Here is a 15309-nt window from a genome sequence, read left to right as displayed (position 1 = left end):
TGGGTTGGGAGTGAATGGAAGGGGAGCCTGGCTTCTCCAGTCCTGTCTTCTAGCCCCAGCAACTCTTTCCCGGGGTCAGGCTCCATGCAGAGAGAAGCTTCGAGTGCATTCATTCTCTCCAGGCATCACTGCAAACCAATCCACAGATGAGGACCAGAGGCTCAGAGAGTGGTCAGTCTGCGATCACAGCAGGTACTGAGCTGGAGTCTGCCACTGGGGTCTTCAGGCCTCTCCCTTTCTGCCCTCTCCGAGGGGAAGCTGGAGCCCCCTCCCCATCTCAGCAGGGGCCTCGGGAACCCGACTCTGCCGCAGGGAAGGCTATACCTCCTGCTTTGAGCAGGGCGGGTCACGGTGCAGCCTCTGGGATGCCCCCTGGACCTACTACACTCAGTCTGAGCGTGGGCTTTGATCTCTTAAAAGGCCGGAGCACCGCCTGCGCTGACCGCGGAGGAGAGGAGGACGACACGTGGAGGATGCCGGGCTCGGGACGAATCTGGACGGCGCGCCAAGGTCCAGGAGGACCCCCACCTGCCTCCCCGCGGTGGGATGTCACCTCGCAAGTCTGCGAAGTTCCGCGTGAGTCCGCCAGAGGGCGCCTGGGGGCGGAGGCGGGGCGGGAGCAGAGAGTCCCGCTAGGGCCGCGGCAGGTCGGCCCCGCCCCGCGGGACTGCGGCTCAGGTCCGGGGGACGGGTGGGTGGCCGGGGAATCCGGACTCGGGGGCGTCGGACGCTCACTAGAGCCGGATTCCGGGGGCTGAACGCACGGGGCTTCAGAGTGGAGCGTTCTCGGGCGCCAGGGCCGCTCGGACGCCGTCCCCCCGGACCCTCCCCTCGGTCCCCCTTCACCCCCCCCCCCCCCCGGCGCCCAGCCGGGATGGGGCTGCCCCTGGGTCGCGCGTGTGGCGGGTCTCCGGGCCCTGGCCCTCCGCCGCCCCTGGCCTAGGTGAGGACACTTGAGAATCAGCGCGTAGCGGGTGGGAGGGGGAGCCCCGTCTTGGGGGTACCCTCCCTCCCCCTCCTCGGGTTGCCTCGGCCCCTCCCTGGCGCCAGGCCCCGCCCCACCCCGGCCGCCCCGCCCACTCCCCTCCGCCGGGCCCGAGCCCGGGGGCAGCCGCCGCCGCCGCCGGAGCGCCCGCCATGCCCGTCGCGCCCGCCGCCCCGCTGTTCCAGCTGCTGCTCCTGCTAGGGCCGTGGTCCCAGGCTGCGGGCGTCGTGGAGCCGCCGCTGCCCGCCGTGGTCCTTACCATCCTGGCCCGCAATGCCGAGCACTCACTGCCCCACTACCTGGGCGCGCTGGAGCGGCTGGACTACCCCCGGGCCAGGCTGGCCCTCTGGTGAGAGAGACCGGGCACTGGCACCCTCTAGGCATGTACCCCCCACCTCCCGCCCCACAGATGGCCTCCACCCCACCCCCATGACCCCGTCTGCGCGGTCCAGACACCACCCAGACAGGCCCCTCCCCTGGCAGACAGGCCCCGCCCCGTCCTGAGCCCCTGGACCAGAACCCGTATCCCCTTGGCCCTGCAGACTGACCTCTGAGGCCTTAGGTTGACCCCGGAACACTCACTCCGGCCCCTACTCCTCTGGGGACCTCCTCTGGCTTTAAGTTGTGTCCTCTTGCCCCAGCCTCAGAGCCCATACTCAAGCCTGCTTGGGCCCTGTGGTTGGCTTGACCTGGAGCAGAGCAGGCAGGAAGGGCTGGTGTGCCCTGGGTCCCCACGTGGCAGAGATCAGCAGGACTGGGGGTTCCTGGGGAGCAGGTGAGGGTGCTGTCTGGCTCGTGCTCCTGGGCAGGGGGCGATCGGACCTGCTTCTCCTTCCTGGGGCTGGTTCCAGCCTCTCTGTGGAGGGTCTGGGTCCTGCCAGCTAGGCCCCCCCCCCCACCTCCCAGAGCCCTTTCCCTAGAGTCTCTTCCCCAGGCGTCCCCACAGGGCTCCCTGGAATCAGAGGCCCCAGTCTGTGGAAGCCAAAGCAGGGAGGAGTCCCAAGCTGAGGTCAGGGATAGACTTGGGAGGACTGACCAGCTACCACCACCCCCCCACCCCCAGCACATCCAAGTCGCACTGCGGGTGAAGGCCGGGCCTGGGGAGGCTGCCCACAATTACCACAGTTTGGGAGTTAGTTCCCACCCCTACAGGACTTGACACGTAGTTAGTCTTCACTTCTGGGGAATTGGCTTAAAGGGGCAGTATCCCCTAAAACTTGGGATCTTGGCTAAGCTCTCTGTGCCCCCCCTGTCTTGGGAGCCCCTTCTGCAGAGGAGAGGTTATGCTCTGAGGCCGCGGAGTGCAGGCCCACAAGCTCTTCTCAGGGATGTTCGCAGGAAGGTTTGGTCCTTAGTACAATTTTCGCGCGGAGGGAAGCAGCAGGCCTTCTGTCCCTAACTCCGAGAAGGGGAGGGACGATCTCCTGGCAAGGAGGGTGCAGTCCTCCCAGCCCAGCTGCTTTGTCTTTCAAATGCATTCATGTACTGGTGTCTCAGCCCATGAGCCAGGCAGGACAGCTTGTGTCCCTTCCAGAGGGAGAGAGTGAAGCCTCTAGATGGATGGGACTCGCCTGAGGTCACACAGTGGGTCACAGACCTGTGCCCGGGACCTGGGGGCTTGTCTTCCTCTGTAGCACACTTCCCTCCCCCGCAGCACCCAAGCTTTGGCAGCATTGGTGCTCCCGGGGTCAAGGCCGCCCTGGGATTTGGCCCTTCTGGGGCGGTGCCCCCTCACCCTTCTTCCTCCCGTGTCCCCAGGTGTGCCACGGACCACAACACGGACAACAGCACGCAGATGCTGCAGGAGTGGCTGGCCGCTGTGCGTGACGACTATGCCGCTGTGGTCTGGAGGCCCGAGGGGGAGCCCAGGTGGTGATGGGGGGAAGGGTTGTTGGGAAGAGGGGCAGCGACCGCAACCCAGAGAGGAAAAGAGCCAGCCAGACAGCCAGACAGCTGCAAGCCACCGCCTCCAGGCCAGGGCTCTATCTACCGCCCTGCTGCACAGGGGACTGCGTACACCTGTCCCTGGCAAACTTCTCATCTCTTCACCCTCTCAGGTCCTACCCAGATGAAGAGGGTCCCAAGCACTGGACCAAAGAAAGGCACCAGTTTCTGATGGAGTTGAAACAGGAAGCCCTGACCTTTGCCAGGGACTGGGGGGCTGACTACATCCTGGTAAGAAAGCCTGGCTAGGATGGGTTTCCCACAGGTGGCAGTATCTGTCCCTGACAGAAATCTCAGTGTGACTGACCCACCTTGTAGGCTGGACCCTTCCGCTAGCAACCTGGATTGGAACCCAGAGCTTGGATCCCTGTGCTGGAGCTCAGACTGGCTATGAAACCAATCCCTGAGACAGACTGTAGGGTGTATACTGAGCCTAGGTACCTGGGCTAGAGCCCGGCGTATAAACTGAGCTTGGTTCCCCAGACTAGAACTCAGCATAGGTCTTTGGCTCTACTCCCTAAGTCAGATCTAGAATAAAAGCTCTTTGATCAGCAGCTCAGGCTGTCTCTGGCCCCGATCCCCGAACCAGTGCTGCAGACCAGATCCTTGGTGCAGAAACAGACCTACTGGTTTACAGGTTAGAACTCACTGACGGGGACGCCACTGGATCCCGGGAGACATGCAGGGGTCTCTGGCAATCTGGAGGGATCCCACTCGGTGACTCCTTGGGGGTACAGCCCAGGCAAGGCTGGGGTCTGTGACAAGCCCTCCGAAAAGTTTGCAGATACAGACAACATTCTGACCAACAACCAGACGCTGAGGCTTCTCATAGAGCAGGGGCTGCCCGTCGTGGCCCCGATGCTGGACTCCCAGACCTACTACTCCAATTTCTGGTGCGGGATCACGCCCCAGGTAAGGCTGGGGATGGAGGCCTCGAGGTCTTTGGGCCATGGCAGGGGGGCCGTGTTCTGGGGATGGAGGGTTCTGTCATGGTGAGAGCAACCCCTTCCCCTAGGGTTATTACCGTCGCACGGCCGACTACTTCCCCACCAAGAACCGCCAGCGCCGGGGCTGCTTCCGGGTCCCTATGGTCCATTCCACCTTCCTGGTGTCCTTGCGGGCTGAGGGGGCAGCCCAGCTCGCCTTCTACCCCCCTCATCCCAACTACTCCTGGCCCTTCGACGATATCATTGTTTTCGCCTATGCCTGCCAGGCTGCTGGTAAGGACCAGCTCTCCGTGAGCACCCCTGCAGGCCTCTAGGGCTTTGCATATGCTGTTCCCTCTGCTTTGCATGCCCTTCCCCGATCTCCATTCTCCAGTCCATCCTGTGAAACTCCTGTTTGTCTGGGTCGTAGCCTTTCTTGAGCTACCTGGAAGGTTAGATGTCCTTCTGGTTCCCCATCGTGGCACTTTCACATATTCCATTAGGCAAATATTTATGGAGCACCCACCATGCGCCAGGCACTGGGGAGACAGTGGAGAGTAAAGTCAGGCAGCCACTGAACTTCCGGTCCAGTCCGTCCAAGGATCACACCAACCAATGTCCAATTGCAGCCATGATGGGAAGGAATGCTTTACTTTCTTTCTTTTTTTTTTTTTTTAAGATTTTATTTATTTATTTGACAGAGATCACAGGTAGGCAGAGAGAGAGGAAGGGAAGCAGGCTCCCTGATGAGCAGAGAGCCCAATGCGGGGCTCGATCCCAGGACCCTGGGATCATGACCTGAGCCGAAGGCAGAGACTTTAGCCCACTGAGCCACCCAGGCGCCCCAGGAACGCTTCTTAATTCTACATGCTCAGGGAGCTTAGACCAGAGTAGATCTGGTCAGGGAAGGCTTCCTGGAGTGTGTGGACTTTGAGGCTGAGATCTGAAGTATGGGAAAGCATTAACAAGTGCCAGAAAGAACATTTCGGGCAACAGGACAGCAGGTGCAAAGGTCCTGTGGTAGCAGGCAACATAAGAAGGCAGGTGACAGGCGCACAGTAAGTGAGGGGAGGCATGGCAGAGGCTGAGGCAGGGAAGGTAGGCAGGGCCAGCTTATGTGGCTCTGACCGGCAAGCATCTGGTCTTTATTTTTATTTATTTATTTATTTAAGATTTTATTTATTTATTCGAAACAGAGAGAAATCACAAGTAGGCAGAGAGGCAGGCAGAGAGAGAGGAGGAAGCAGGCCCTCCGCCGAGCAGAGAGCCCGATGTGGGGCTCGATCCCAGGACCCTGAGACCCCGACCTAAGCCAAAGGCAGAGAGGCCCAACCCTCTGAGCCACCCAGGCGCCCCAGGCATCTGGTCTTTAGCCTGAGAACACTCATCAGAGGAGCGTGCGATTGGCTTCTGCGATTGGCTTCGCACACTGAAAAAAACACTCGGTTGTTGGCGTTATTTTTAAGGTGAAAAGTAGCGCAGAGTGTTTGGGCTGGGTGGGGACAGATCCAATCCCGAGGAAGAGCCAGAGATGAGAGTGAGCCAGAGACACCCAGTGTTGGGAAGAGGATCCGGAGAGGACTGCACAGGCCAATTCAGGGAGAAGGAGAAGCGATGCTGGAACCCGGGGCGCTGCCCTGAGTAAGCAGTGGGCCCGCAGTGGCCGGGGGCGGGGGGCGTGTCGCCATTGGCTTTTTCGTGCAAGAGGTGTCGGTGGAGTCGGCTGCAGATGCGTGAGGCAAAACACACACACACACACACACACACACACACACACACACACACCCCAAGCGCAAAAGGCGAGGGAAGGGAAAACAAACCCATGGAGAATCCATGAGGAGGAGCAAAGCGTTGCCGTGGTTTTGTCATTGTGACCACTGCTGCAGGTGAGCCACTGTGAACTGGCCAGCGGTTTGCAGGGGCTTTTGTCCCCATCATTCAAGGCTTCCAGCACCCAGCCACTGAGTCCCCGCACTGGCCCGGGCTCTGGGCACCGTGCTGGGCTTGGGGTTGACTTTTTTTTTTTTTTTAAGATTTTATTTATTTATTCGACACAGAGATCACAAGTAGGCAGAGAAGCAGGCAGAGAGAGAGAGGGAGAAGCAGGCCCCCCGCTGAGCAGAGAGCCCGATGCAGGGCTCGATCCCAGGACGCTGGGATCATGACGTGAGCTGAAGGCAGAGGCTTAACCTACCGAGCCACCCCGACACCCATTGGGGTTGACTTTTAAGCAGACTCTGTGCGCCTGCTGCTCAAGAGGTCACAGTTTTTAGGAGATAAAGAGAAAGAAGTAATTACAGTAAAGGCGACAAATACTGAAGAAACAGAAAAGGCCGCGCTGGTTGGCGGGTGGAGGGCATCGTGGAGAGGCATGAGAGGGTGTGGGGTCACTCCTAGGGGTCTGGGCAGGAGAGGATGGGGCTGGATCCAGGCGGGGCGGCAGGGTCGGGAGGTGGGGCCTTGAGCGGGTAGGGACAATGGCAGGGCCTGAAGACTGGGGTCAGATGGGAGTTTGCTTGCTCCTCCCTCCCCATGACCCCCCAGGGGCAGGGCTCTGTCCTGCTCACCCCCATCCCCCCGCACCCAGCTGGTGCTCTCGACCTGTCTGTTGAATGTGTAAACCATCTCAGCTAGAAGGGTGCTTTAGACATTGTTTGAGTTAAGGCCTTTCTCCCTCCAGCCCCACAGCAGGGGACGTGGAGTCCCAGAGAGGACGCCTGCCTTGGATCCCGAGAGCCCTGCCGCCGCCCTAGCCCTCACTCGGCCTCTCTCCACAGGGGTCACGGTCCACGTGTGCAACGAGCACCGTTACGGGTACATGAACGTGCCCGTGAAGTCCCACCAGGGGCTGGAGGACGAGAAGGTCAACTTCATCCACCTAATCCTGGAAGCGCTGGGTGAGGGCTGGGAGCCGGGACGCTGGCCTGCGGCCACGCTGGCCTCCCACCCCCTTGGGCCCCTTCTCCGGGGCCCTGGACCTGACTGGGCAGTGGGCTTGGGGTCCCGGCCTCACCTCTAACTTAGTGCCTGACTCTGGGCAAGTCCTTCTCCCTGCTAAGCCTGGATGTCCCCGTCTATAAGACGGAGGCAGGTGCATCCCGTGATTTCTTTTTTTTTTTTTTAAAGAGAATGCTTTTTTTTAAAGATTTTATTTATTTATTTGACAGAGACCACAAGTAGGCAGAGAAGCAGGCAGAGAGGAGGAAGCAGGCTCCCTGCTGAGCAGAGAGCCCGATGCGGGGCTTGATCCCAGGACTCTGGGATCATGACCTGAGCGGAAGGCAGAGGTTTAACCCACAGAGCCACCCAGGCACCCCGCATCCTGTGATTTCTGAGGGCCCTTCCTCCTGGGTGTTCCGAGGGGGCAGGGGTCAAGGGGGGGCACTGGGACTACAGGGTCACTGCTGACCAGAGCCAGCAGGGATTCATGATGGGGGGTACTTTCCTCTGCAGTGGACGGGCCCCCCATGCGGGCCTCAGTGCACGTGTCCCGGCCCCCAAAGAGACCCAGCAAGATGGGGTTTGATGAGGTAAGTTCAGTGGGTGGGCTCTCCCCTCCGGCTTCCCCCGCCCCTCCCGCCCCTCCCGCCCCTCCCGCCCCTACCTTCCCCGCCCCCACCTTCCCCCGCCCCTCCCGCACCCACCTTCCCCCGCCCCTCCCGCACCCACCTTCCCCCGCCCCTCCCGCACCCACCTTCCCCCGCCCCTCCCGCACCCACCTTCCCCCGCCCCTCCCGCACCCACCTTCCCCCGCCCCTCCCGCACCCACCTTCCCCTGCCTCCTGCAGGTGTTTGTCATCAGCCTGGCCCGCCGGCCCGACCGCCGTGAGCGCATGCTAAGCTCGCTCTGGGAGATGGAGATTTCTGGGCGGGTGGTGGAAGCCGTGGACGGCCGGTGAGGCTCCCCGGGGGGCGGGGCCTTGGGCAGCTGGGGGAGCAGTGTGGTTCCCCGGAGCTCCCTGGGGGTGGGAAGGACAGACAAATGAGTTGGCTGTCCCGGGAGGTGCTCAAACAGGGCCTGAGTGATGACTCTGCCTGAGAGAGTCCCGGGACAGAGGGGAACAGGGCCAGGCGGCCCCCTCGGCCTACCGGAGGGAGGAGAGCCCGGCTTAAGGCCCCGTATCTGGAGCCCCTAGGCTTGCGTTCCAGCTCTGCTGCTTACCAGCTGGGTGACCTCCAGCAAGTCACCGGCCCCTCCCAGCCCCGCTGTGTGAATGGCACATAATTGTGCCTTCCTCGTAGGACTTCTAAGGGCTCAGTGAGGGTTTAGCCAGGGCCTGACACATGGGAAGTATCCCAAAGGTTACGTGTCTTTATTATTATCAGGCTTAGTCTTCTCTGTCATGGACTTAGGGCCCTGACAGGTGGGGGAGGGGTAGAGGCCAGTCCCGGGGGAACCTGTGCTCACACGGCTGCACTTGGTCGAGCTGTCGGCCCCTCGTGCCCCCAGCCCTTGCGACGGCAGGACGTCCATCCTCTCCTCGGCCGTGTCCCCCATGTTCATCCTGGGGAGCATGTCCCTCGGGCTGCTGCAGTCTCCCCGTCTTCTATTCCCTCCCTCGAGATTCACCCCAGTCTTGGGTGGCTCTGGTTCCTAGGGCCACACGATCAGTAATAAGGCCGAGACCTTTAAATTAAACTCCAGTGTGACGGCCTCCGATGAGCACAGGCCAGGCGCCCCTCACCCCATGATTCCTGTCTCCCTCAGGACACTCAACAGCAGTATCATGAGGAGCCTCGGCGTGGACCTGCTGCCCGGCTACCAGGACCCCTACTCGGGCCGCACACTGACCAAGGGCGAGGTGGGCTGCTTCCTCAGCCACTACTCCATCTGGGAGGAGGTGAGGACGCCATCCCTGCAGGGAGAGCCGTGGCGGGGCACCCTATTCACAGCTGTGTGCTCCGCACCCAGGGGAACCGATGGGTGAATGGATAAACCAAGGAAGACCTGGCCGGGCCCTTTAAACCTTCTGTGTGTTCAACCCTGTGCCGTGTCCGTTCTATAATCTCTACGGAGCACGTCCTGTGGGCCAGGAGATCTGAGAATACAGAGGGGAACAAGGAAGAGGCCCCTCTCTCCCTTTCGGGGGCTCAGGGACCAGAGCGGGGCACGGAAAGCAGGGAAGAACCAAGTTTGCCGTGGAGGGGAAATGTACAGACTGTCCTGGAGTGTGGATTGGCCAGAATTCCTGGCCTGGTGTGGGGTCGGGGTGGGCCTCATCATTGAGTGTCAGTGAGAAGAGCCTTCTGGGCAGAGGAAAACAGTGGGGCAAAGGCCCTGGGGCAGACAGACAGGAGCTGTGTGTTCAGGGGGTGGGAAGAAGAAAGGGCTCAGGCTTGGCCTGGAAGCCTCAGCTCAGGGCTGGGGGTGGGTGAACACTGGTGAGAGGTCAATGCCTGGTCACTGCAGGAGGGACCAGGGGACTGGCCCTCCAAGGGGCATATGTCCCCTCTAGGAGGCAGCACCCAGATCCACTTCTTATTTTTACTTTCCACTGTAGCCAAAACAGGAGCACGTGAGCTTCTATTTGTTTATCTTCTACTGTTCCTTTTTATTGTTACTAAGATTTTATTTATTAATTTGACAGAAGAAGACAGCACAAGCAGGCAGAGCGGCAGGCAGGGGGAGTGGGAGAGGGAGAAGCAGGCTCCCCATGGGGCAGGGAGCCCAATGCAGGGTTCGATCCCAGGACCCCGGGATCACGACCAGAGCGAAAGGCAAGTGCTTAACAACTGAGCCACCCGGGCGCCCATCTTCTGTGGTCCCTGAACAGATTGAAGCATGACTTCCATTTCACCATTTACTGAGCTGATTTCATGTTCTTCTCACATTTCCAGAAGTTACAAAAATACTTTTTCTTAGGGATCGTGAGGGCTTAGGTCTTCCCCCGATCCCCAGCCAGCCCAGCTTCCTTTAGGACAGCTCAGGAGGCCGTGTAAGGAGCTGGGCCTGGAGTTTCCCTACTACAGCACAGGGACATCGTGCGTCCTGCCTCCCGAGGGTCCCCGGGATCTAGCAGCACTCAGTGAACACAGCCAAGGTTATGACTGCCGTCACGAGTCTGCTGGAGAGCTAGACTCGGGGCCTGGAGGACCTTGCCGGCCAGAGCCAGACATTGGGACTTCAGTCCCCGGGCGGTGGGAGCCCCAGCAGGCTTTGGAGCAGCCGAGGGACGTGGCCAGGGCTGAGCCTTTGCCATATAACAGAGGCCAGGGAAAGTCTATCAGCGTCAGACAGGGGGGAGGGGGACATCGAAAGAGCCACCCCCGTGTCGTGTGTCGTTCCCTCCACCCCACCCCATTATCGCAGGTGGCGGCCAGGGGTCTGGCCCAGGTCCTGGTGTTTGAGGACGATGTGCGTTTTGAGAGCAACTTCCGGGGGCGACTGGAGCGACTGATGGAGGAGGTGGAGGCAGAGAAGCTGCCGTGGGACCTGATGTAGGCAGCCTGCACCTGCGGGAGGGGGGCAGGGGAGGGGTGGGGGGGCAGGGGAGCGGCCTCTGGGGCTCTGCCTCCTCCTGCTGGGAGCCTGGCCAGTCCTCGCCGCTGAGCCTGGCCCATGGGATGTGATTGGGGAAAGGGACCTTGGACACCTTGGGGACCTACAGTGACTCCTGATTCCCCTCGGGGTCACGCGCAGCTACCTGGGTCGGAAGCAGGTGAACCCCGAGGAGGAGGCCGCTGTGGAGAGGCTGCCGCAGCTGGTGGTGGCCGGGTACTCCTACTGGACCCTGGCCTATGTCTTGAGCCTGGCGGGAGCTCACAAGCTGCTGGCCTCCCAGCCCCTGCGCCGAATGCTGCCTGTGGACGAGTTCCTGCCCATCATGTTTGACCGGCACCCCAAGTGAGTCTCCGACGGGGGCCGGGCAGGGTCAGCTCCTCCGCGGAGTCCACCGCGGCCAGGGCAGCCAGGGAGACTGAGGCTGGGTCACTTCTTCGAGGTCACCAAGGAGTAGCCCGGCCCGGCCCTGGAGTCAGACCAACCTAGGTGTAAATTCTGGGCTGCCCGTGTGGTTCTTAGTCAAGCCCCGTCCCTGTTGTGAGCCTCAGTTTCCCCGTCTGGAAAATGGGGAGACTAGAAACCCTGCTTCTTGAGTTTGCTATGCAGTCTTGAGGGCGAGGTCTGGGAGGAGTCCGGCTCCAGGCAGGTGTGTGGTGTGGCTGGCGGGGCCCACCTCAGCCCACCGGAGCCTCCCCCCCCCCCCCGCCCCCGTGCCCCACAGCGAGCAGTACAAGGCGCACTTCTGGCCGCGGGACCTGCGCGCCTTCTCCGCCCGGCCGTTGCTCGCTGCCCCCACGCACTACGCAGGGGACGCCGAGTGGCTCAGCGACACGGAGACATCCTCGCCCTGGGACGATGACAGTGGCCGCATCATCAGCTGGAGCGGCTCTCACAAGACCCTGCGTGGCCCCCGCCTGGACCTGGCTGGCAGCAGTGGACACAGCCTCCCCCCGCCACCCCACCCCCGGGATGAGCTCTAGGTGAGGGGGGGGGCGGGGAGGAAGACCCCAGCCCCATGTGCCTCGGTGTGCTCCCCCTTTCTAGGCTATCTCTGGGTCTCTGTTTCCCCTTCTCAGCCTGCCTTCTCTCCTCTCTCTCTGGCTGTGCTCTGTCTGTGGCTCCCTGCATTTCTCTGTCTCCCTCATGCTCTTTCTCTCTGCTTATCTCTGTCTCTTGGACCTTCTCTGTGTCTTCTTTCTTTCTTTCTTTTTTTAAGATTTTATTTATTTAACAGTGAGAGAGAGAGAGAGAGAGATCACAAGTAGGCAGAGAGGCAGGCAGAGAGAAAGAGAGGGAAGCAGGCTCCTCGCTGAGCAGAGAGCCCGACGCAGGACTCGATCCCAGGACCCTGAGATCATGACCTGAGCCGAAGGCAGCGGCTTAACCCACTGAGCCACCCAGGCGCCCTCTTTCTTTCTTTTTTAAGAATTTTTTTTTTTTTTGGGGGCGGGCACCTGGGTGGCTCAGTGGGTTAAAGCCTCTGCCTTCAGCTCAGGTCATGATCCCAGGGTGGTGGGATCGAGCCCCGTATCTGTCTCTCTGCTCAGCAGGGAGCCAGCTTCCTCCTCTCTCTCTCTCTCTGCCTGCCTCTCTGCCTACTTGTGATCTCTATCTGTCAAATAAGTAAATAAAAAAAAAATTTACTTTTTTTTTTTTACTTATTTGAAAGAGAGAGAGAGAGATGAGCAGAGGAGAGGAGCAGAGGGAAAGGGAAGGCAGCTATGCTCACCACTATACCACCAACGCCCACTTGCAGAGGGAAAGGGAGAAGCAGGCTCCCTGCTGAGCAGAGAGCCCCATGTGGGACTCGATCCCAGGACCCTGAGATCATGACCTGAGCTGAGGGCACCCGTTTCACCGACTGAGCCACCCAGGCGCCCTGTGTCTTTTTCTTTTTCTGTCTCTGCCTCTGGATATCAGGCTCTAGTTCTGCTTCTCTCTTCTTGTCTCTTCCGTCCCACCAGGGCCAGGCAGTGACTCCAGAGGACCACCCAGGAGCAGGCTGCCGCTGGCCAGGGAGCAGAGTTGGAAGTAGCTTCAGGAGTCGCCACCAGGAGCCACAGAGACCCGACTGTCACCTAAGGCATGGCTACTTTGTCTTCTGGCTCCCTCTTGCATTGGGAGAAACCACTCCAAGATGGGCCCCTTCTCTGAAGGTCATGTAGAGGAAAGGCAGGGCTCACAGGCCCTCTCACCCTGCCTGGTCTGACTCAGGGCCTGGGGTGGAGGGAAGGAGGGGGGCTCCCCAGCCTTCGGTGTCAAGCTGGACAGACGCCGGGGAGCCCTGCCCTCTCCATGGACCCAACTGCTGGGGCCCCTCCGCCACCTTCTACCTCCACCCCAGCCCCCTCCCCACTCGACACCTGGGTCTCACTTGCCTGGGCCCATCCTCCTCTCCCCTGGCCACTGGGAAGTGCAGGGAGGTAGGAGGAGAGCCCTTGCAGGCCTGGCACCCAGCACAGAGTAGGCCCTCAATAAAAGCCAGCTGGTGTTTGCACTTTATATTTTTAACTCCTGGACCAGCCTCTTTGTGTGTCGTGAGGTCTGGGAGGGAAAGGGCTCCCGATCCACGATCCACGGATGGGCTGTTGGAGTGACACAGAGGGGAGGGCAGCCTGGGGGAGGAGTTAGGCCGACCTGGGATCACCATCTCCTTGCTAGGTGATCTTGGGTGGGATGCCCTCCCTCCCTGGGGCCTAGCCTGCTCGGTGGTGAAGTGGACATGGACGGGAAGCACGGCAGGGACTGGGTGGGTATAAAATGGCCAGACCTGGAGCCCAGTCCACAGTGAATGCTCACGCACTGGGGCCGTCCTGGGCGTCACCAGCCCCACCTTGCTGGGCAGGTTGAGCTCAGACCCCCGGCTGCGGAGCCTCCTCCCCTTTGACTCTTGGCTTTGTGCAGGGGCTGCCCTGCACTGGAGAGGGATGGGGGAGGTGGATCCAAGGCTCCCCTCTGGCCCTAACCCGTGTGGCCGCCAGAGGGCGAAAGAAAGCAGAACATGGACCTTTGTGGGCCAGGGCGCTCTCTGCTGGTGGGGGTCCCGCAAGGGGAAAGGAAGCCTGGGGCATCTGGAATCCGCCTGTCGTGCTGCTGCCGCGCTACCTACAACAGCTCCAGGTTCTCCCTCTCTCTTGCTTGGGAGCTGCTGGCTTTCTTCCCTCTGCATCCTCCCTCCACAAGGCCAGGCATCTGGGCCCAGCACCTGTCTCCAATGCCTGCACTCAGGCAGCTGGAGGGGGTAGGGGGGTGTCTTCTTGCCTTGGCCTCTACCAGCACAAGTCTCTGGCCCTGGCGTGTCTGGGTTTCCTTCTGCAGAGGAGCCTCCTCCCATGGCAGTCCCTTGACTTGGTTGTACAAGCACAGGGGTCCTGGCAGAGTCAGGCAGGCACCCCTTGCTTCTGTCCTGGGGATGAGGTCCAGCTGGCCTGGCTTTGGTCCTGGGACCTGGCATGGCTGCGAGAAGGACTTTGGGTCAAAGCTATTGGACAGCTGCTTTGTTAGTTCCAAGAGTGAAAGTTATCAATTCCAGATGGTGATGACCTTGAGCAAGTACCTTCTCTCTCTAGGCTTCTGGTGTCCTCTTCACTCATTAAAACAACCATTTATTCTATTTTATTTTATTTATTTATTTATTTTTAAAGATTTTATTTATTTATTTGACAGAGAGAGATCACAAGTAGGCGGCGGGGGGGGGGGGGGAAGCAGGCCCTCCGCCGAGCAGAGAGCCTGATGCAGGGCTCGATCCCAGGACCCTGAGATCATGACCTGAGCCGAAGGTAGAGGCCCTAACCCACTGAGCCACCCAGGCGCTCCTATTTTTAAAGATTTCATTTATTCATTTGACAGAGAGAAACAGGGAGAGAGGGAACACACAGGCAGGGAGAGTGGGAGAGGGAGAAGCAGGCTCCCCGCAGAGCAGGGAGCCTGATGTGGGGCTCTATTCCAGGACCCCGGGATCATGACCTGAGCCAAAGACAGATGCTTAATGACTGAGCCACCCAGGTGCCCCTAAAGCAACCATTTATTGGGCCCATCCTATGGGCCAGGTTTAGGCATGAGGGAGACAGCAGTGCATAAAAGTGTCCCCAGAATTCTTGACCTAGTGCTGCCGACATTCTAAGAGAGAGAGAGACAGAAATAAGTAAGTAAATATTAGAGGGGTAGGCGCTATAGAGCAAAATGAGGGAGGAGACATCAAGTATGATCTGAGAAGTTAACATCTGAACAAAGGCTCAGATATGAGGGGGCAAGCTGTGGGGATATCTGAAGCAAAGCCCATTCCAGACCAAGGGAATAGCATTTACAAAGGTCCTGGGGTAGGAGCAGGACTGGCAGGTTCAAAAGACAGTAAGGAGGGACGCCTGGGTGGCTCAGTTGGTTGAGCAGCTGCCTTCGGCTCGGGTCATGGTCCCGGCGTCCTGGGATTGAGTCCCACATCGGGCTCCGTGCTCGGCGGGGAGCCTGCTTCTCTCTCTGTCTCTGCCTGCCACTCTGTCTGCCTGTGATCCCCCTCTCTCTCTCTGACAAATAAAAAATAAAAAAATCTTAAAAAAAAAAAAAAAGACAGTAAGGAAGCCAACGTGGCTGAAACAGAGTAAGCAAGGCCTGGAGAGCCTGGAGATGATGGAGCCAAGTTCAAGGCCAGAGCAAGGAAGACCTTGGAGGACATTCTGGCTTTTACTCTGGAACAGGGAGGCCCTAGAGGGTTTGACGCTCACAATTGACTCTATCCAACTTATTTTAACATGATTACCCTGGCTACTGTACTGAGAATAAACTGTAGGTTGGCTCAGGAGAAAAATAAGGAGAGAAGTTAAGAACCCATTGTAATAATCCAGGTGAGAAACACGGAGCTTCAGACCAGGGCCCTCCAGATTCTCTTTACCTGCTGGTAGTAACATACTCAGGTGGTTTTCATGCAGAAACAGAATCGTGGCTCTACTCAGTGA

The 15309-nt window shown here is 59.7% G+C and overlaps 1 protein-coding gene across 5 annotated transcripts; it reads left to right on the top strand.

Moving 5' to 3' along the window:
* Nucleotides 1-82: 82 nt before the first annotated feature.
* CERCAM (cerebral endothelial cell adhesion molecule) lies at nucleotides 83-12868 on the top strand. Of its 5 annotated transcripts, none has more exons than XR_006820876.1 (14): nucleotides 83-192; nucleotides 421-1334; nucleotides 2744-2854; nucleotides 3043-3160; nucleotides 3707-3841; nucleotides 3945-4149; nucleotides 6633-6752; nucleotides 7309-7385; nucleotides 7644-7750; nucleotides 8564-8696; nucleotides 10166-10293; nucleotides 10496-10699; nucleotides 11165-11337; nucleotides 12322-12868. XR_006820876.1 is itself a non-coding variant. In XM_046023771.1 (14 exons), the coding sequence occupies exons 2-13, from the start codon at nucleotides 1138-1140 to the stop codon at nucleotides 11335-11337; spliced, it is 1794 nt and encodes a 597-aa protein (XP_045879727.1). In that variant the 5' UTR covers nucleotides 83-192; nucleotides 421-1137; the 3' UTR covers nucleotides 12322-12868. The 5 variants fall into 5 exon arrangements, 4 of the variants coding, with proteins under 4 accessions (XP_045879727.1, XP_045879729.1, XP_045879728.1 ...); XM_046023771.1 differs by having other exon boundaries at nucleotides 11079-11337; XM_046023773.1 differs by lacking the exon at nucleotides 3945-4149 and adding an exon at nucleotides 3485-3566 and having other exon boundaries at nucleotides 11079-11337.
* The last annotated feature ends 2441 nt before the right edge of the window (nucleotides 12869-15309 follow it).

This window comes from Meles meles, chromosome 11, assembly GCF_922984935.1.
Source record: "Meles meles chromosome 11, mMelMel3.1 paternal haplotype, whole genome shotgun sequence".
Lineage (NCBI taxonomy): Eukaryota > Metazoa > Chordata > Mammalia > Carnivora > Mustelidae > Meles > Meles meles.
Note: the sequence above shows the minus strand (reverse complement) of the source record. Positions and strands in the feature narration are given on the sequence as shown.